At 45.0% G+C, this 20,758-nt stretch overlaps 1 protein-coding gene across 1 annotated transcript in view; it reads left to right on the top strand.

Moving 5' to 3' along the window:
• Window positions 1-20,758, top strand: part of LOC111971957 (phosphatidylinositol 4-phosphate 3-kinase C2 domain-containing subunit alpha) — a 70,660-nt gene that overhangs the window by 11,280 nt on the left and 38,622 nt on the right. Inside the window, exons 3-9 of the mRNA XM_023998751.1 lie at window positions 12,872-12,966; window positions 13,527-13,687; window positions 16,937-17,057; window positions 18,436-18,547; window positions 19,586-19,665; window positions 19,785-19,848; window positions 20,103-20,249. Coding sequence (XP_023854519.1) covers window positions 12,872-12,966; window positions 13,527-13,687; window positions 16,937-17,057; window positions 18,436-18,547; window positions 19,586-19,665; window positions 19,785-19,848; window positions 20,103-20,249 — 780 coding nt within the window. The remainder of the gene's footprint in view (window positions 1-12,871; window positions 12,967-13,526; window positions 13,688-16,936; window positions 17,058-18,435; window positions 18,548-19,585; window positions 19,666-19,784; window positions 19,849-20,102; window positions 20,250-20,758) is intronic.

Raw genomic sequence — 20,758 nt, 5'->3', positions numbered from 1 at the left:
TATAAGGCCATAAGCAAAGAAGAAMATGCTCATCCAGATGCGGCACTCCTAGTGGCCGGGGATTTTAATGCAGGGAAACTGAAATCCGTTTCAACTTATTTCTACCAGCATAGAGAAAAACTAGAGAAAAAACTCTAGATCACCTCTACACACAGAGACRCATGCAAATCTCACCCTCCATTTGGCAAATCTGACTTACTCCACCCTATTAATTCTTGCTTACAAGCAAAATCCCAAACGGGAAGTATCCCATTGATGCGCTCAATATAGAAGTGGTCCAATAAGGCGGATGCAAAGCTACAGGACAGTTTCGCTAGCACATTGGATATATTCCATGACTCGTCCCATGGCATTGAGGAGTTTACCACATTAGTCACCGGCTTCATTAAGTGCATGGATGATGTAGTCCCCACAGTGGCCATACGTACGTACATATCCTAACCAGAAGCCATGGATTACAGGCAACATCCATACTGAGCTAAAGGCTAGAGCTGCCGCTTTCAAGGAGCGGGGCACAAATCTGGACGTTTATCAAAATAAAAAAAATCCTGCTACGCTCTCCGACGAACTATCAAACAGGCAAAGCATCAATACAGGACGCAGATCGAATCCTACTACACTGGCTCTCACGCTCGTCAGTTTGCAAGCCCTGCCATATCTATCACGGATTACAAAGGGATACCCAGCCACGAGCTGCACAGTGATGCATGCCTACCAGACAAGCTGAATGCCTTCTAAGGTCTCTTCGAGGCAAGGAACACTGAACCTTGCATGAGCGCACCAGCTGTTCCAGACAATGTGAGTAAAMCCTKTTWAAMAGGKTAACATTCACAAGGCCGCGGGGCCAGACAGATTACCAGGATGTATACTCCGAGCATGTGCTTGACCACCTAGTGCTCACCTTCACTGACATTTTCAACCTCTCCTTGACCCAGTCTGGAATACCCGCGTTTCAAGCAGACCACCATAGTCCCCGTGTCCAAGAATGCCAAGGTTAGTTCCTCAGTGTCCACATAACTAAGGACCTATCATGGTCCAAACACACCAAGACAGTTGTGAACAGGGCACGACAATGCCTCTTCCCCCTCTGGAGACTGAAAAGATTTGGCATGTGCCCTCAGATCCTCAGTTCTACAGCTGCACTACTGAGAGGATCTTGACTGGTTGCATCACTGCTTGGTATGGCACCTGCTCGGCATTTGACGGCAAAGCGTTAGAGGGCAGTGCGTATGGCCCACTACATCACTGGGGCAGAGCTCCCTGCCATCCAGGACCTCGATACCAAGCGGTGTCAGAGGAAGGCACTAAATATTGTCAGGTTCCAGCCACCCAAGTCAGTATGTTCTCTCTGCTACCACACGGCAAGCGGTAGCAGTCTCTAGGACCAAAAGGCTCCTGAACAGCTTCTACCCAAAAGCCATTAAACTGCTGAACAGKTAAACGGCAACCCGGACTTTCTGCTTACCTACATGTACATACACTCAGCAACAACAAAAAACGTCCCTTTTTCAGAACCCTGTCTTTCAAAGATCATTCGTAAAAATCCAAATAACTTCACTGATCTTCTTTGTRAATGGTTTAAACACTGTTTCCCATGCTTGTTCAATGAACATACACCTGTGGAACGGTCGTTAAGACACTAACAGCTTACAGACGGTAGGCAATTAAGGTCACAGTTATGAAAACSTAGGACACTAAAGAGGCCTTTCTACTAACTCTGAAAAACACCAAAAGAAAGATGCCCAGGGTCCCTGCTCATCTGCSTGAACGTGCCTTAGGCATTCTGCAAGGAGGCATGAGGACTGCAAATGTGGCCAGGGCAATAAATTGCAATGTCCGTACTGTGAGACGCTTAAGACGACGCTACAGGGAGACAGGACGGACAGCTGATCGTGTAACACCTGCACAGGATCGGTACATCCGAACATCGCACCTGCTGGGACAGGTACAGGATGGCAACAACTGCCCGAGTTACACCAGGAATGCACAATCCCTCCAGCAGTGCTCAGACTGTCCACAATAGGATGAGAGAGGCTGGACTGAGGGCTTGTAGGCCTGTTGTAAGGCAGGTCCTCACCAGACATCACCGGCAACAACGTCGCCTATGGGCACAAACCCACCGTCGCTGGACCAGACAGGACTGGCAAAAAGTGCTCTTCACTGACGAGTCGTGGTTTTGTCTCAGCAGGGGTGATGGTTGGATTTGCGTTTATCGTCGAAGGAATGAGCATTACACCAAGGCCTGTACTCTGGAGCTGTATCGATGTGGAGGGTCCGTCATGGTCTGGGGCGATGTGTCACAGCATCATCGGACGGCGCTTGTTGTCATTGCAGGCAATCTCAACGCTGTGCGTTACAGGGAAGACATCCTCCTCCCTCATGTGATACCCTTCCTGCAGGCTCATCCTGACATGACTCTCCAGCATGACAATGCCACCAGCCATACTGCTTGTTCTGTGCTTGATTTCCTGCAAGACAGGAATGTCAGTGTTCTGCCATGGCCAGCGAAGAGCCCGGATCTCAATCCCATTGAGCACATCTGGGACCTGTTGGATCGGAGGGTGAGAGCTAGCCCCCCCCCCTCCAGAAATGTCCGGGAACTTGCAGGTGCCTTGGTGAAAGAGTGGGGCAACATCTCACAGTAAATATGGTGTGGCCCATGAGGAGGAGATGCACTGCAGTATTTAATGCAGCTGGTGACCACACCAGATACTGACTGTTACTTTTGATTTTGACCCCCCCCCTTTGTTCAGGGACATATTATTAAATTTCTGTTAGTCACATGTCTGTGGAACTTATGTCTCAGTTGTTGAATCTTGTTATGTTTATACAAATATTTACACGTTAAGTTTGCTGAAAATTAACAGTTGACAGTGAGAGGACGTTTCTTTTTTTGATGAGATTAGTACTTCAATCAATCACCTAACCAAACCTACATGTACGTATTACCTCGTCGATCACCTAACCAACCTACATGTACGTGATTACCTCGGTCGATCACCTAACCAAACCTACATGTACGTATTACCTCGGTCGATCACCTAACCAAACCTACATGTACGTATTCCTCGTCCGATCACCTAACCAAACCTACATGTACGTATTACCTCGGTCGATCACCTAACCAAACCTACATGTACGTATTACCTCGGTCGATCACCTATTGATTATGGCTGCCTGTCTTGTCTGTCTGTCTGTACATGCTCTCGCCTTAACTGTGTGTCGCCCTAGTTTGCTAGCCTAGCTGCCAGGCAGCAGTAATGTTGGTATAGCCTAAACAGGGACAAGCCCATACAGCTCCCCACCATGCCCCACTGCAGACTCCTCTGACAAGCCCCAGAGCGGCCCAGCGTTGCCATGGCAGCAGGCGTTCTCATGTAGGCCGAGTGTGTAAGACTGTGTGTGTGTGTGAGTGCTGGTGGACAAAGCAATACTCTCAACCAGCATGGCACAGTGGTGTAGTGTTACCTTCTACAGACCAAGACACCCCTTATCGGTTTCCAGACCCATAGTAATCTGGCCCACAGCCTATCGCAGTCAACTCCCTACTCTAGCCAGAGTGCTGTTTTGTTATTGTCATTACCCTCCAGATTAACAGATTGGATGTCGGCAGTTGGGTATAAGTAAGCCTGTTGTTGCTAACACTTCAAGGGCTGGCCTCAGATGTTGCAAAGCAGGTGGAGTTTGTTTCTGTGGAAATGTTTGCTCTTGTATTAAATGAAACAAGTGAGCTTAGTTCAGGAGGTAACAATTGTATTTACATCTGTCTCTTCTCTTTTTAAAATATTTCTTTCTCTTTTTTTGACAACCWGTGGTAGCTAAGCCCAGGGCCGGGCCCTTGTATTGAAGAGCCAAAGTCAGGCAAACCAACATTATCCGTTGTTCGAGCAGTTATGTCTCAGATAAAAAAAATAAAATAAAAACATTTAGTCAGGCCAGCTCCCCCTGTAGTTTGTATTGGAAAGCCGAGAGGACTTCCCAGCATGCAGTAAGCCCAGGGGACATCACCATCTGCAACAGAGCACTGAAGTGCACCATAGAGTTCAGTCATTGCGAAGTCACGACTTTTGTACGCACAGAACGCCTGTGTCGTCACAGCAGAGTACTAGCTAGGACTTGCCTGTTACGACAGGCTATGGTGCTTGTTTCTGTGTGTGGGGACTGTTGATCAATGGGCGTTTTTAAAATTAGAGCGTGTGTGTTTATGTAACCAAAGGCCACCTCAGCTCTGTCTTCCTCCATTTGAACAGCTTTTCACATCTCCGCACGCCTCTGCCAGGATCTCTCATTAAAGCGACAATAGCCTGGCGGGTAGGCGCGTCGGGCCAGTAACAAAGGTTTCTGGATCGACTCCTTGAGCTGACAAGGTAAAAATCTGTCGTTCTGCCCCTGAGCAAGGCAGTTAACCGATGACGTGGATGACGATTTAAAGCAGCCCCCCCCGCACTTCTCTGATTCAGAGTTAGGGTTAAATGCGGAAGACACATTTCAGTTGTACAACTGACTAGGTATATCCCTTTCCCAATATGTAACTTTTTGGGCAACCCGACCACATTCCCATAGAAATTTGAGTTATATTTGTCATTCTCATTGAAAGCAAGTCTAAGAAGCAGTAGATTGTTTCTGTGTGTGCTATTTCTATTCTTCCCATTCTTTTTAAGTTTTCTTTTTGTTTCTTTTACTTTCAGTTTTGTACCCCAGCTGAAAATACAATACTTTTGGTTATGGAAAACATTTCACAGCGGTTTAAATGGCACAATGATTCGCTACACTATACTTGCTTATTTTGTGACATATAAACTGAAATTAGGCAAACTATTAGAATTTTAGAAACCAGGAAATGGCGGAGCAGTTATGACCAAATTATAATTCTCCTGCGGCGTACTGTTCTCTTCCATACGCTCTGTGTGGTGGTGTATCGATGGGCCTACAGAGGGACGATGGATACAAGTGAACTCGGTCTTCACCTCTCACCCGGTTTTACTTTCAACAAACAGGARGTGCATTGTGGGTAAAAAATTGTGGTTGAGAGGGGAAACGCCAATGGCATCCTCTGAATCAGCTGGTGAAGTCCTAGCTAGACTACAACTGCAACCTTTGTTGAAAAATGAGATTTCTATAATGCCACAGTGGAAGTTAAACTAAAGAGAAATCATTAACTTCCTGATTTGAAAGAGGAAGTCAAACTTAATTTGGTCAGCTGGTTCTCTTGACATAGTTAACCAGGGCCAACCAAGAATATTGAAAAGGTTGAGGAAAGTAGAAGAGACTCCTGTCAGTGGAAGTCTACAGTATTACTAAACCACTAAAAACCTGGGCTAGTGAAGTAGGTACCATTCTAGGACTGCTACAGGCAGCAAAACTGTACAAGCCTGGGACAATGAAGTGGTTTACTGTACTATCTTAAGACTGACCTAAGATGGATGAGCTGTAAAGCAGACCGGACCTGACTCAGAACAGTAGGGTGGACTAAAGCAAACCACATCAGATTAATGATCTGTGAGTCACATAGGCCTTACCCATCCATTCACTCACTCACTCACCCACCCCTATCAGACAATGAAACAGAGAAAACAAAGACAGGCCTGTCTTAACTGTACAGCCCGGTGTCTGTACTGTAGGGGGGGGTGTGAGTGAACACACCGCTCACCCTGTTTCATTGGATTATCTTTGCGCGTTTGTTTTCAATGAATGGATTGTGTATAAAAACACAAACACTGCTAATMCCTCACTCCTTTCTTGCCTGGCTAGATGGGATGTACAAGGTGCTTGGTGAGAGCGAGAGATTGGGGTCTCAGCCAAGTCGACGCTACTAGCACACTGCTTTGTAAATATGTTTCACTTTAATACTATTTGAGGTCAAAACAATGTTTGTCTCTAACAGTTCTCCACAACAGATACTTAAACAAAAAAAAATCAACGGAAAACTAAAATAAGCATTTTCTTATTGGACAAGTCCATGTAGTCTTTCCATATTCCAGTCGGTTGTCTTCCGTTTGGCGCCTAATGAACACAACCCTGATGCCACTTCTAGATTCAGTCACATTTCATGTCCGAGTTGTTGGTTTTGCTTGTGTGAAATTTAAGAACCGCTGAGCAAAGTAGCTCATAAAATAATGCTCAATCTGCTGTGTTCTCACCCRCTGAATGACGAACATAAAGAAGGCAGACTCTTATGTTGCAATACAGCATTACCATTGTACTACTCATTTCATCAATTACAGATAGACAGCCATAACATCCTGTTATTATAAACAACTGGAAAGATGGGACTTTTTCTATAAACAAAWCTGACATTACCTTGCTCGCCATTTAAGTGTGCGTGTTTAGGTTTTGCATTGATCTCTTATCATGGAAGTGTAGAATCAAATTTTATTTCACATGCTTTGTAGACAACAGCGAGTAGAATATAGGGAGTAGAAAATAACATGGCTATATACAGGTAGTACCAGTACCAAGTCGATGTGCAGGGGTATGAGGTAATTGTGGTAGCGACGTACTGTACATATAGGTAGGGGTAAAGTTACTAGGCAACAGGATAGATAATAGACAGTAGTAGTAGCAGCAGCGTGTGGGCGTATGTATTGTATGTGTGTGTTGGCACCATCTTAACTATGGATAAGATGGTGCCCTACAGAGGCAGTCTCGCCAGGGGCTCCGATAAAACATTGGAGGTTTCTCTTTTTTTGTTTACCTCAAATGTTCTTAATCAGTTTGTTTCATGCATTACTACATACACCCAGGTATTGGGATACGAAATAAAACAATGATAGTTATAATAAAACAATTTTAAAAACAATATACAGTGCATTCTGAAATTATTCAGACCCCTTGACTTTTTCCACATTTTGTTACGTTTTTAAACCTAAAGCAAATTTAAAGATTTCTTAAAGCTTGGATTTTTTAAAAAAAAAAAATCAACTCATCAAAATTTCCTAAAACACCACAACCTACCCCAAATAAGAATTTGACAAAAGCAAAAAAAACCCAGGGTTTTTTTTTTTAAGAAAACCCCGGAAAATTAAATCCCCACAAAATTTTAAACGTTAAGTAATTTTTCAGACCCATTTTAACTCCCAGTACTCCTTTTTGGGGTTTTGGAAAAGCCCCGCCTTTTTTTTTGGCAAAAGCGAATTAACCCATCCCCCCCCTTCGATTCCTTTCCTTTGGGTTTTTTATGAAAAAAAATGAACAACAAGGCTTTTGGCACACCTTTTGTTTATTTTTGGGGAGAAAGTTTTTTTTTTTCTTCTTCCTTCGCATTTTCTTCTCCCCCTCCCTCTTTTATCCCTCCTCGCCTGGCAGAAAAAATTCTCTTTCAAGCTTTTTTGTCAAGGTTTTTTTTTTTTTTTTTTTGGGAATAGGGGAAAAAGGCCGCCGGTCCCAAGCTGCCCAAAACAGCATTTTCTTTTTCAAAGAAAAACTCCCAAAGAAAAATGTTTTTTAATTCGGGTTTTCAAAGTCCCGAAGCCCTTCCTTGGCCCCCTTTTTGGGCCACTTCCCCAAAAAAAAGGAAAAAATTCCCCTTGAAAAAAAAACAGTCCCTTTCCCCAAGTCCCTTGGCCGTCGGGACAGGAAAAAACAATCCCCAACCCAAGCAAATATGAATTTTTAATTCAATTTTTTTTTAGAAATAAGGCCTGTAAAAAAATGGTTAAAAAAAAAAAACAATGTTTGGGGAAAAAAAAAGTTTCCAAAGGGGTCCCTGAAAAAAAATACTTTTTCCTGAAATGGAACCAAACGAATAACCAAGCCCCACCCCCCTGGGGGAAACATGAAAACATTGGCAAATTGGGGAAAATTTTTTTTCGAAATGGGCGATTTTAAAGATTGGTTTTTTGAATTCTTTTAAATTTTTTAGAACAACCAATAGTTGTTGTTAAAATGGTTTTTTTTTTGTTTTTTTTTTTTTAAAATGGCCCTTCCCCTTTTTTTATCAGCATTTTGGGGGCCCCGCTCCAAAAAAAATGTTTTTACAATATTTTGACCCCCGTTGGTGCCCTTTTTTTGCGGGTTTTTTTTTGATTGCCATTTTTCTGCTTTTTATAATTTTTTTTTTCTTTTTTTTTTTTTTTTTTCCTTTTTTGTTGTAAAAAAGAAGCTGTTACAGGACTGATATTTACTGTAACTCTATTACTAATCAATGTATTGTAAGGAAAACGAAAACATGCTATGTGTTGCATTAGCTTGAGAATAATGCAAAACATATCCTTGAATCGATCCAAGTTGATGAGCGGGAAATAAAATGCCAGTCAGGCCCATCGACACTACACCTCAACTATACCTAAACTACACACTCAACTATGCCTAAAATTATTTCACCAGAGTTACCCTATAGACAAGATTTTAAATGGACAATAATCTGAGTGACTATTAGGCCTATCAGTTTCTACATGAAGGGATGTAAGTTACAGATGCAGGGAAAGGAGCATCACTTTATCAAATCTCCTTCAGAGTCACATGCAGGTAAAACATTTTGATTTCTATATAGTATCAGAAAGAGCATGTTCTGCTGGTTCTATGACATTTATCTTTGTCATATAACTCTCTACATTGAAGAGGTGCAGCTCTATTTCCAAGTGTCACTTTTTCCAGGAATATCCGTGCTGTCCATGCATTCAGAACATGACCATTCGTGCGGCAGCATTGCTCTGGCTACTAGTAACATAAAAGCTAAACTAGTAACATAATAACACATAATTAAATATGCTATTCTATCATCGATGAATGAATGGGCGATAAAAACCTGACAAACTGATAATGGGGCATGTGACTTCAATGAACGATGAGGAAGAGGGTGATGAATTTGATCATGAGGGTGAAGAGGATGATTTGAATTTAGAACAATAGTGTAATGATGAAGAGTTGTGAGGTCTTATTTTATTATGAAGATTGATTTGACTCAGGAAATTATATACCATTTATAGACGCTGAGTACAACCATACAATGGCAAGCCCAACCAAACAAATGGATGCACTGACAGCATTGCAAATGCTGCAGAATTTAGATGAGTTGGATGGCGGATTGGCTATTGAGCTTGAAATCTACGTTGCTGATGAAAAGTAATCTGATTCTGATATTTACTTCGAGCCTCTGCCTCCGATGCCTGATCTCGCCGCAAAAAACAAGAGCCAACAGACTGATCCAACTGCCACGGTGAGACAGGAGTCTGGGAGGGATGGCACGGCGAGCAGGAGTCTGGGAGGGATGGCACGGCGAGACAGGGGTCTGGGAGGGATGGCACGGCGAGACGGGTCTGGGAGGGATGGCGACGGCGAGAACGGGGGTCTGGGAGGGATGGCGCGGCGAGACAGGGGTCTGGGAGGGATGGCGCGGCGAGACCGGGGTCTGGGAGGGATGGCGCGGCGAGACCGGGGTCTGGGAGGGGATGGCGCGGCGAGACCGGGTCTGGGAGGGATGGCGCGGCGAGACCGGGGTTCTGGGAGGGATGGCGCGGCGAGACGGGTCTGGGAGGGATGGCGCGGCGAGACGGGGCAGGCGTTGAGACGGCGGGGAGGGTGGCGCGGTCGGGAGACGGAGGGTGGCGTGGGTCTGGGAGGTGGCGCGGCGGAGACAGGGTCTGGGGAGGGATGGCGCGGGCGGCGAGACAGGGGTTGGGAGGGATGGCACGGTTTGGGTAGAAAGGAGTGATGAGTTTGACATGCAGATGTTGCAGCATATCAGATTGTACTGTTGCTCATGTGCACAGAAAAGGAAACCATACATGAGACATGTTTATGGATGAACTCAAAGCATTTATTGCACTCTTGTATGTCCGCGGAATGTGGAGTCATTTTGGTATGATAGGTATGGGGTGGATCTTTTTTCCCGAGAGACCATGCCACGCCAACCTCTCGAGAGACCATGAGCCCATAAACTGTGAAATTCAATCAATTTATTTTGTGGGGCTTGCTCACACAAAGCCCCGAAAATGTGTGCTGACTGTGGACTCGAAGCATAAAGAGAAGACTAGATTGAATCATGTGAAAAGGCACGTAATAGGCCACAATACAGTTTTTGATACGATCAACAAATTACTTTTATATCTTGTCATGAATATATTTACACAAATATATTTTTTTATGTAATTCATCCTTTACGATTGTTCAGGCGCTGGTGCTTGTGTTTAGGCAAGTCATTTCACCTGTGCACCTGGCTGGTTTTATTATTTATTATTATCATCTTTTTCATTTCTACTTTGTCAAACGGAGCTGTAACTGGACTTTTCCTATTAACTCATTCAAATCGAATCTAACAAATAAAGTTGATCAAATGGATTACATTAGTGTTTTTATTGTAAGGAAACTAAAATATGCTATAGAACTACATTTTATTGTAAGAGAAACTAAAAACTCATCATATATTTCTCCATGCAATGAATCGCTACAATAGTTCGCTAGCGCAGGGGTTCCCAAACTTTTTCACTCTGGGGGAAGGCCCCCCTTCCAGCATTGGCGAACAACCCAGATGTGAGTGCTATAGTCATTTTAGACAGGTTACCTTCGTGTTCTTGGGCACAGGGACTATGGTGGTGGTCTTGAAACATGTAGGTATTACAGACTGGGTTAAGGATGGGTTGAAAATGTCAGTGAAGACTCTTGCCAGCTCGTCTGCGCTCTGTCGAGTACGCGTCTTTGGTAATTCGTCTGGCCTTGTGGTTCTGAATGTTAACCTGTTTAAAGGTCTTCCATCGGCTACGGAGAGTGGTTGGCTCTCCAGGTGCAATTACTTTGATAGTGGAATGTTTGTTCAGTGTAAAGCTGTTCTCTGATGCAACTTTTAGTCAGTGTCCTAGAAACACACATTTGTTTCTTGTGTTTGTTTTAAAATGGACACAACACGAAAAGGGACTCTGTGTACCAGGCATTTTGTAACCCTCCCCAATTCCCTCTGAGCAGAATCAGTCTTTCTCTTTCATGCATCGTGATGTTACTAAATTCCAAAACACCTCTTGTGCTGTTGTGCGACTCACAGTAGACCAGGAAGAGGAGGCGGGACATTCACTGGTAATTTCCTGTTGCACAGGAAAGGAAACGCTTTCTTAGCCTTGGCAGTCAGACGGCTAGTTTGTAAAATTATGGGACGTACTTCCTGCCAGTTCCCGGCAGCTTTCACACACACAAACTGTATACATCAATGATGTCACTCTTGCTGCTGGTGAGTCTCTGATCCACCTCTACGCAGACGACACCATCTGTATACTTCTGGCCCTTTGGACACTGTGTTAACTAACCTCCAGACGAGCTTCAATGCCTCCAACTCTCCTTCCGTGGCCTCCAACTGCTCTTAAATACAAGTAAAACTAAATGCATGCTCTTCACCCGATCGCTGCCTGCACCTGCCGCCCGTCCAGCATCACTACTACTCTGAACGGTTCTGACTTAGAATATGTGGACAACTACAAATACTTAGGTGTCTGGTTAGACTGTAAACTCTCCTTCCAGACTCACATCAAACATCTCCAATCCAAAGTTAAATCTAGAATTGGCTTCCTATTTCGCAACAAAGCCTCCTTCTACTCATGCGCCAACATACCCCTGTAAACTGACCATCTACGATCCTCGACTATTGGCGATGTCATTTACAAAATAGCCTCCAATACCCTACTCGTTAATTTGGATGCAGTCTATCACAGTGCCATCCGTTTTGTCACCAAAGCCCATATACTACCACACCACTGCGACCTGTACGCTCTCGTTGGCTGGCCCTGCTTCATACTCGTCGCCAACCCACTGGCTCCAGGTCATCTACAAGACCCTGCTAGGTAAAGTCCCCTTATCTCAGCTCGCTGGTCACCATAGCAGCACCCACCTGTAGCACGAGCTCCAAGCAGGTATATCTCTCTGGTCACCCCCAAAACCAATTCCTCCTTGGCCGCCTCTCCTTCCAGTTCTGCTCTTGCTGCCAATGACTGGAACGAACTACAAAAATCTCTGAAACTGGAGACACTTATCTCCCTCACTAGCTTTAAGCACAAGCTGTCAGAGCAGCTCACAGATTACTGCACCTGTACATAGCCCATCTATAAATTAGCCCAAACAACTACCTCTTCCACTACTGTATTTATTTATTTATTTAGCTCCTTTGCACCCCATTATTTCTATTTCTACTTTGCACATTCTTCCACTGCAAATCTACCATTCTAGTCTTTTACTTGCTATATTGTATTTACATCACCACCATGGCCTTTTTATGCCTTTACCTCCCTTATCTCACCTCRTTTGCTCACATTGTATATAGACTTATTTTTCTACTGTATTATTGACTGTATGTTTGTTTTACTTTATGTGTAACTCTGTTCTATGTGTCGAACTGCTTTGCTTTATCTTGGCCAGGTCAACTTGCCTACCTGGTTAAATAAATAAATAAACATCAAGGAATCCCAGAACTCAATTCCTAGGGGGATCCTTTTAGTGTGCGTGTAGCTTTTTGCCCCAGTCTCTGCCCTTCCTGACTTGATGTTTATTCACTCGATGGGATTCAATGCGTTCATATATCAAAATGTCTCGTTATTTGAGCCGTCAGCATACACCACTCCTAAACACCTATATTACTTTGGGAAAAATACACAAGACTAAATGAATAGAGCTTCAGTCAGTTTGTATAATGTGTAAATGTATTTGTGGGATGGTCCAATTTAGTATTGGGGTGCTCATTTTGTATTTCCTGTCTTTACTGCAAGTTTTTGTGTTTTAATCTGTTTACAATACATACATGACTAACCGAACACCAATTTAATTCCATATGAAATGAACACCAGTAAACCTATACACTATCTCAATGGAGGTTGAAGTGTGTGTTTTGGCCCATGCACCGTTTTTCTGGTTGTTTACTGTTTTGTTCACCATGTTGTGTGTCGTTGTCTCGCAGCACAATAAGAGACCTGGGAGAGTACTGTACACCGCCCTGGAGGAGAAGGAAGCCCAGAACCTAGAAGTTGTAGCCTTCTGTGAAGATGTAGCAACGTAAGCCACCGTGTGTGTGTGTGTGTGTGCTGGTAATGCGTTTGCCCGTCATGATTTGTCTAGTGATGATATATCTGTGCTCTGGGAATCACTCTTACATGATGAACACCTGCATTACACTACAACACACACACACACACACACCACACCCACACACACACACAACACACACCAAGCTAATTCGATAAACACAGATGTGCAACAAATATTAGCAAAGCAGAAGAGTTTTTGAAGTTCTTTGGATCCCATAAGGAAGTACAGGGCAGTAAAGGCGCGGCAGGTAGCCTAGTGGTTTGCGCGTTGGGCCAGGAACCGAAAGGTCGCTGGTTCGAATACCTGAGCCGACATGGTGAAAATCTGCTGATGTGTCCTTAAGCAAGGCACTTATCCTTAACCTGCAACATGTTAAAACATTTTATGGGATGTTAAGTAGGAGAATGGATCATTATTGGATTATCTACTAGTTTATGGATGTATATTTTCTAGATTAGCTAATTTAAGGAAATACAAATAAGAGAAGTTTATGAATGGTAAAGATGACATACTGGCTTTGTTTTCAGCCTGAGGTCAAAGTTCCCCCATGATGACCTCCACACCAACCCGGGGTACGTGCTGAGTGCAGTCATCCCTCAGAGGGACGGGGGCGGGGACAATGGCTGCAGCGTCAAGGTGTCCATYGAGATCTCCGAGTCCCAGGAGCCTGTCACCTTCACCTGCGATGGTAAGGACAATAACACAATACACCTACTAGCATTGCTAAATCCCATAAATGTTCTCGAAATTCCCAGGTTTTCCAGAAACCCCGATAGAGTTCCCGGGAATCAGGAGGGGAAACAGAATCCTCCAAGTGGGAGTTCTGGAAAACCTGGGAATTTTAGGAACGTTTTTTTGCAACCCTGACCCAAACATAGGTGATCAGTGGTCCCCGACYCTGAGTGTGCAGGCTTCGTGGTAAGACACCTTTATACCCATAMAAGTAGGTTATTACTATATGCAATGACATCAATTGGCCTCTTCTTTTCTAGAATGGAGGTCTTCCAGGTTTCAATAACCCAACTCCAATTTATTTAACTTTTCTATTTGTATCCGAGGCATTTCCTTTTTTAAGACTGAGCTTCAGATAGAAGATAAGAACACTGGATGAGAGGTCTGAAGGAGGAAGCAGCATTCGGAACAGACAGTTTATTATCTTTTTTAAATATGTTTTGTTGTGGGAATATGCCACATTCCCTCTCCTGACATAAAATGTTGTGCCCCTGCCCCAATGGCCTTCTCTATACCCTTGTCCCTGTGTCGCCCAAAAGGCCTTCTCTGTACCCCTGTCCCTATGTCKCCCAAAAGGCCTTCTCTATACCCCTGTMCCTATGTCGCCCAAAAGGCCTTCTCTATACCCGTGTCCCTACCTTCTCTATACCCCTGTCCTGCAGTAGTTACTGTATAAGGCCTTCTCTATATTATCTTCTCATTCATCCAAATGGCTTTTGGTTCGCTCTCTGGGGGTGTGTTGTCATTGACTTACCCCAGGTTTGTAGCTCCACCCCCGAGGCAACCCCTCCAAAGCCAGTCACTGATCTCTCTTGGCCCGCACACTGTGGCCAAGTTCTCTGATGGAGTCTGTCCTGGACTCCCTGGGCCCTGGCAGCGAATCAACACCAACCTTTTGTGTGTGGATAATACTGACTGTGTTATGAGCTTAGGCGCTGTCTGTCCCCACTGAGGACTCTAGCTGTGAAGCCACAAATGGCGTCCCTCYCTTTCCTCACATGATGTCTGTGTTTCATCTGTCCTAATTGCCTTTTTTTTAACCCTCTGTGCCAAACAAACGGGTATAGTTTGCTATTTCGTGTTGTGTGTGCGTGCCCAGTCCTGCTGACCCAGTCTCTCTCTGTACCTYACTAACTGGTCACACTGCCTCTTCCTTCCCCTGTACTGTACAGCCAGGTCTGATTCGCTGGCCACACCACCTGCTCCTCAGTTCACTTCCTGGTTTCCTACCCAATTGTGCTTACCCACTTTGTTGTGTTTAGATTCCCCTGATTGGCCACAATGGAAAAGCCAAGGTCGTGTATATATCGGCACACAGGAACAATGGCCTTCAGTTCTCTATTCTAGGAGGAGAGAGGTGTGCGGGGGGGGAAGGAGAGCAGGCTGAAAAGTTTTTTGTTTTCTTTCCCTCTCTCTTGCTGCTTTAATCTATGGTGTTCCTCTCTTTGTCGTCAGGTAGGCCGGGCCCCTATCTTCCACTTCCACCAGCGTTTTACCAGCTTCCTAAATGTGACACGTGGAAATGTAAACCGGGGGGGAAAAACCCATTCCCAGACGACTCTTTCCCCAACTGCTACTGTTGCAGCTTCTCGGCTCTCCTCTGACACTTACTGTATTTAACAACCAATCAGAGCTGAGCTGGCTTCTGTTACCGGGGAGAAAATGACTTCTTAGGCTAGAATCTCCAACAGCAAGATTTAGGTTAGTGATACCCTGGCGTGGGGAGAGAGGGGAAACTCTGGGAACTGGCTGAGGTGGATGTCTTGTGGCTTTGAGAGTGTTGGATGCCACCCTAATCAAATCATCTCTTTTTAACAGTTCTCTGAAATGTACTGGCCATCATACTCTCTCTTCTGGTATGTTCTTTCTCTCACTTGTTATGTTCTCCTTTTTCCTAGCATCCTGCTGTGTTGCTAGACTAGTATTGTAATCACAGACACCAATCCTGCTTTAGACCAGACCAATCCTCTAACACCCATGTTGGTGTGCGTGTGTGACCTCGCAAGTCTCAAACATTCCAGCACAATGTATGAGTTTGCAGAGACACACACAAGGTCTTTTTTTTTCAACACACACCCTCCGAAATGCAAGGCAGCACCAGCAGATCTGGGAACAGGCTACCAAAAGGCCCCCCTCTTCGGTCGTTGACGATTTTAGCCTCCCAAGGATCCCTAGAATGCCACCTCACAGCACCCACCCACTACCGAGGCATGACCAATCAAAACACGCTCTGAATCCCTCTAGTATTGGTGCCTTAATCCGGTCCATTCCTCAGTAGGGTGTGGGGTTGTTATTGCTGGAGAGCCCGGGGTCCTGGGGGGACATTTCTGTGTGTGTGTGTGTGTGTGTGTGTGTGTTGGCATCAAACTGAGGAGAAGGCAGTAACCCCCCCCAGAAGTGGCAGATCTGTTGTGTGTCAGGTTTCTCACACACACACACACACACACACATATTTCCTAGAAGGAGACATGCTGACATGCTGAGTCTTTTCCAATAACAGAGTACTGTAGCATCTTGAGATCTGGATTAGGTTAGCTGGTTTTATTGAATAAGGGAATATGAAATGAATTTGGTAATAGAATATGAATTAGCCTGGTCCTAGATCTGTTTATGATGTCTTGCAAACTCCTATACGGTCATTATCATGACTATAGGAGTTGGCAAGACGGCACATACAGGTCTGGGACCAGGTTAAGTACGAGTATAATCCATCCGAGAGGCCCTCCACGGCTTTTGGATCGTTTCGGGCATAATTCCATTGAGCCTCTTGGACTTGGAATCCTCACTTATTGCGTGGATCACWAGATCTAAACTCCTCCTTTTAATTAAAATCTTCTCCCCTCCTACCTGTGACTAGACATGGACAAAGGCCACCTTGCTTTATGCCTGGCGCCCCTTAGTAGTGTGAGATGCAGCCTATGGTCCTGTTCAAATTCTTTACATGTGCATTCTTCCTTTCTCCCTTGTGTTCACTGATTACAAATGAGTGGACCGTTGAAAGCCCTGTGGTGGAGGGCTGACTCTCACCAATCATRTCTAATCAGTGATTACTTCAAAGAAGGGAAAAAGGAAGGATGCACTTTACAGGACTGTGTATGCAATTATGCTTGCTTTAACCACCCCCCCTCTCTCCTCCCACCCTTCCTCTTTCTCTCGCCCTTCTCTCTCTCGSTCTCTCTCCCACCCACGACCTCCTACCCCATAGTGAGTTCTCCTGTGGAACTCCTCATCATGCAGGCCCTATGTTGGGTTCATGACGACCTCAACCAGGTGGACATCGGCAGCTACGTCCTCAAGGTCTGCGGCCAGGAGGAGGTGCTGCAAAAGTGAGTCCTGTACATACTCAGAAACCCCACTGACCCCTGCGTTTCCCACAATCCTGCCTCAATGTCCCCTGGCAGAGAGAGAGGAGTCAGATAAAAAAAGGATATCAATAAGATCACTGCCAACATTCCACAAGCAGGGAGCTATTTGTCTTTTAATTGTGTTAGGAAAATGTTTCCTTTTGGCCATTTTGCATTGGATGCTTTTACTAATAAACAACGGAGGGGTTGAGCAATAGCAGGTCTCCCTTTTTAAAGACTTATTAGGCACATTGTATGTATACTTATACGTGCACACATTTTTTTYGCTTTGTGTCTCGCTACAAATTCCCCAGTGTGTGTGTTTATCTATAGTCTCCCAGCCTTGTCTGGTCTTGGCAAGCCCTCAGAAGGTGCTGGAATTAGACTCAGCCGATGTTTCCATTGCTCCCTGCCCCCGCTAAACATAGCATCTCAAGTCAGGTCCCCCTCTCACTCTTTAGATTCATGGGAACTCTTTAACTTTTAAGTGGGTGTTAAGTGTTTAGTTTTAAATAGTGCTGGCACAATTACCGTATAACCGTGTAACTGACGGTTATGGGTCAAGAAAATGAAATAACCGGAACCGTTTTTGTTGATGGAACAAGCAGCTGACTGAAGACATGATGGCCGCTCACCCCCGCCAACCCCTCCACCTAGAGGGCGCGCCCCACAGTTTGGGAACCACTGACCTATGCAACGCCCCCTACAATGCAGCAGCACACCTAAAAATAGAATGATATTTCGATGGCAGCACATGCAGTCAGGATTGGAGGAGATACATTTTTTGGGGTGGGGGGGTAGGCAATTATTGTCATCCAAAAATCTATGACCGTCATAGCCCTAGATCTATGTTAAACTTTGGTTTAATGTCCTCGTATACACCACTGCCCTGAACCGATAAGTCAGTGACCATGGCCTAGTTCCATTTGGTCTAGGTCCTCACCATTGAACACCATTGTGCTTAGCCACTGGCTAAGTTTAAACAAGATGCTGGAAGTCCCACCATAGCCTATAGGATGTCTAGGTGGATCCACCATCATTTTGCTGACATCATTCCATCCTTTGAGATCTATAAATATCAAAAGGAGAGGTGGTAAGGGCTAGGGCCTAAAGGCTAAAATGGAACTGGGCCCGTGCCTCACAATTCTTTGAGCATAAGGATATTACTGCCGGGTGTTGTTCATTTGGGCAGGCAACAGGAAACATTTTAAAACGTATTGAAAGGGAAAAGAACATGAGCGTTTCTTTTTGGACCAAGGTAGTCCCTGATGTTTTCTTCCGATTGGTGCCTAATGAACATGACCATGATATCATATTCACCTTTGACCCCCACTCCTATGGTCCTGTGTCCTCTCCATAGTAAACACAGCCTGGGCAGCCACGTGTATGTACAGAACTGCAGGAAGTGGGAGGCAGAGATCAAGCTCCAGCTGCTCTCCCAGAGCACCATGAGAAGGGATCTGGCACGATCGGTAAGACACGAACCAATCAATCAGCGACGTATCACTTTGGTGTGTCTGTGTTTGTCACAAAGAAAGACCAGCTAGAGGTCAGAGGCCTGGAGGAAGGTCAATGAAACAGACAGACGTCCAGAAAGACAAACCTTCAGACTCACAGAGAGGCCGACGGGCAGACTTGTAGAGAGAGGCCGACGGGCAGACTTGCGGAGAGAGGCCGACGGGCAGACTTGCGGAGAGAGGCCGACGGGCAGACTTGCGGAGAGAGGCCGACGGGCAGACTTGCGGAGAGAGGCCGACGGGCAGACTTGCGGAGAGAGGCCGACGGGCAGACTTGCGGAGAGAGGCCGACGGGCAGACTTGCGGAGAGAGGCCGACGGGCAGACTTGCCGACGGGCAGACTTGCGGAGAGAGGCCGACGGGCAGACTAAAAACAACCAACCTAAAGCTATTAATGTACCTAGTAAGCTAACGTAGCTAGCTAGAACTCCTGTCAGGTAGCTTGCTAGTTACCCACAGCTGGCCAGCTAGTTTTATAGTTTGGTCATTTTACTCCAATACATTTCAGAATTGCCAAAAATATGTTAATGAAGCTAGCTACGTTTTTATAGGCTCCTCACTCAAGACTAAGCCAATTTGCCAATGCTAAATTCATTTATATATATTTTTTAGTAAGCTCGTGTCATTTTGTCTAGCCGAAAACGCAGCTGTGTTGATTAAATATGACACTTTGCCGCCACCGGTGTATGACACGTGACTACAGTTTGTGTTGAATTATGGGTCATGTCAACCGCACAAGTGATCAGAGTTCTTCACTTGCTCCCTTGAGCTAAATCGAGGCCCGAGGGTGGCTACGTTATTGAATTGGACCTCCATTTAAGATGGCAATCAAACTCCATCCGGTTACAACGGGGATTCCCCCAAGGGAAAGTGGCTAGCGTGAGGGCTGAGGGGGTAAAAATAACGTGTTTGGACTGCAGCCATTGAGAACCTAGTGAGACTGGAGTGAGAGCACAGTGAGATCTCATTGTTTCATGCTTTGTGTGCATGCAGGCGGAAGATGACTCCTCTCCGGTGGACTTGGAGAGGCACCTGAGCCAAGTGGAGAGGCTGTTTAAGGAAAAGGTCACCAGGTAGGAAACTTTCTTTCCTGCTTCTTATCGCATCATCTTCACCGTTGTCTGGAGCCAAATAAGGCCATCTGGAATTCCCAATAATATCTGTTGATTCCGGTTCCCCCCCCCCCCCCCAGACAAGGCCTGGCCGACTATCTGGAAGGCTATCACAATCAAGTCAACATCTGCCTGCAGAATGAGGTAATGTATTAAGTTAATTCACCTCTTTGATGGTGCATTGAAGGCCTTAAACATGTATGGTGGGGTTGTGGTGCAGAATTGCTATCAGGCGTTGAATGGGGGTTGTGCATTGCTTGGATAGTTCACACACAATTGCGAAAGGCCTATAGATTCCTGGAAGAAATGTGCTGTTTCAAGTGTCACTTGCATTGTTGAGTAACTCAATAGAGATTTCTCTCACACACACTCTAAACAAAGACTTTGTTCCACTACAGAGTACCCAGTATAAGACTGTGGATGGGGTGGTTCAGATGGTGAAGAACCTGTGCTGTGCCCTGGATGAGGTAGAGACCCAGGCCATCACGGAGGCAGTCAAGAAAGTCAAGCGCTCAGTCAACCTCCCCAGGACTCGCTCGCCAGAGGTACGTTCAATGATGCATAAACATCATATGAATATATATCAATGTATGTCTCTATGGGTTGATCATGTCTCTACAACCGGGCACCGACTAACAMAACCTTTTGATGTAGCCATTCATTTCGATGACTATTTCACCTAGTAAAGTGTACAAAATGAGAAGTGAAGTGACAACAGTGAACCATCATATTTGTCTATTGAAGATCTAATAATGAAAGAGAAGGATTGCTGTTTTGAATTTGGTCAAGTTTAAAAGAGGTGGAAAAACTATTATCCATCAATAATGATAAGCCACCAGGTATAGACAACCTTGATGGGAAACTATTGAGAATGGTAGCAGACTATATTGCCATCCTATTTTCCATGTCTTTAACCAAAGCCTAAGGGAGTGTGTGTGTTCACAGGTGTGGAAAGAAGCTAAAGTAATTCCACTACCTGAATATAGTAAAGCACCCTTTGCTGGCTCTAACAGCCATCCAATCAGTTTGCTTACTGTTCTTAGTAAACTGATGG

This window comes from Salvelinus sp. IW2-2015, linkage group LG13 (assembly GCF_002910315.2).
Source record: "Salvelinus sp. IW2-2015 linkage group LG13, ASM291031v2, whole genome shotgun sequence".
NCBI classification, from domain to species: domain Eukaryota; kingdom Metazoa; phylum Chordata; class Actinopteri; order Salmoniformes; family Salmonidae; genus Salvelinus; species Salvelinus sp. IW2-2015.
Note: the sequence above shows the minus strand (reverse complement) of the source record. Positions and strands in the feature narration are given on the sequence as shown.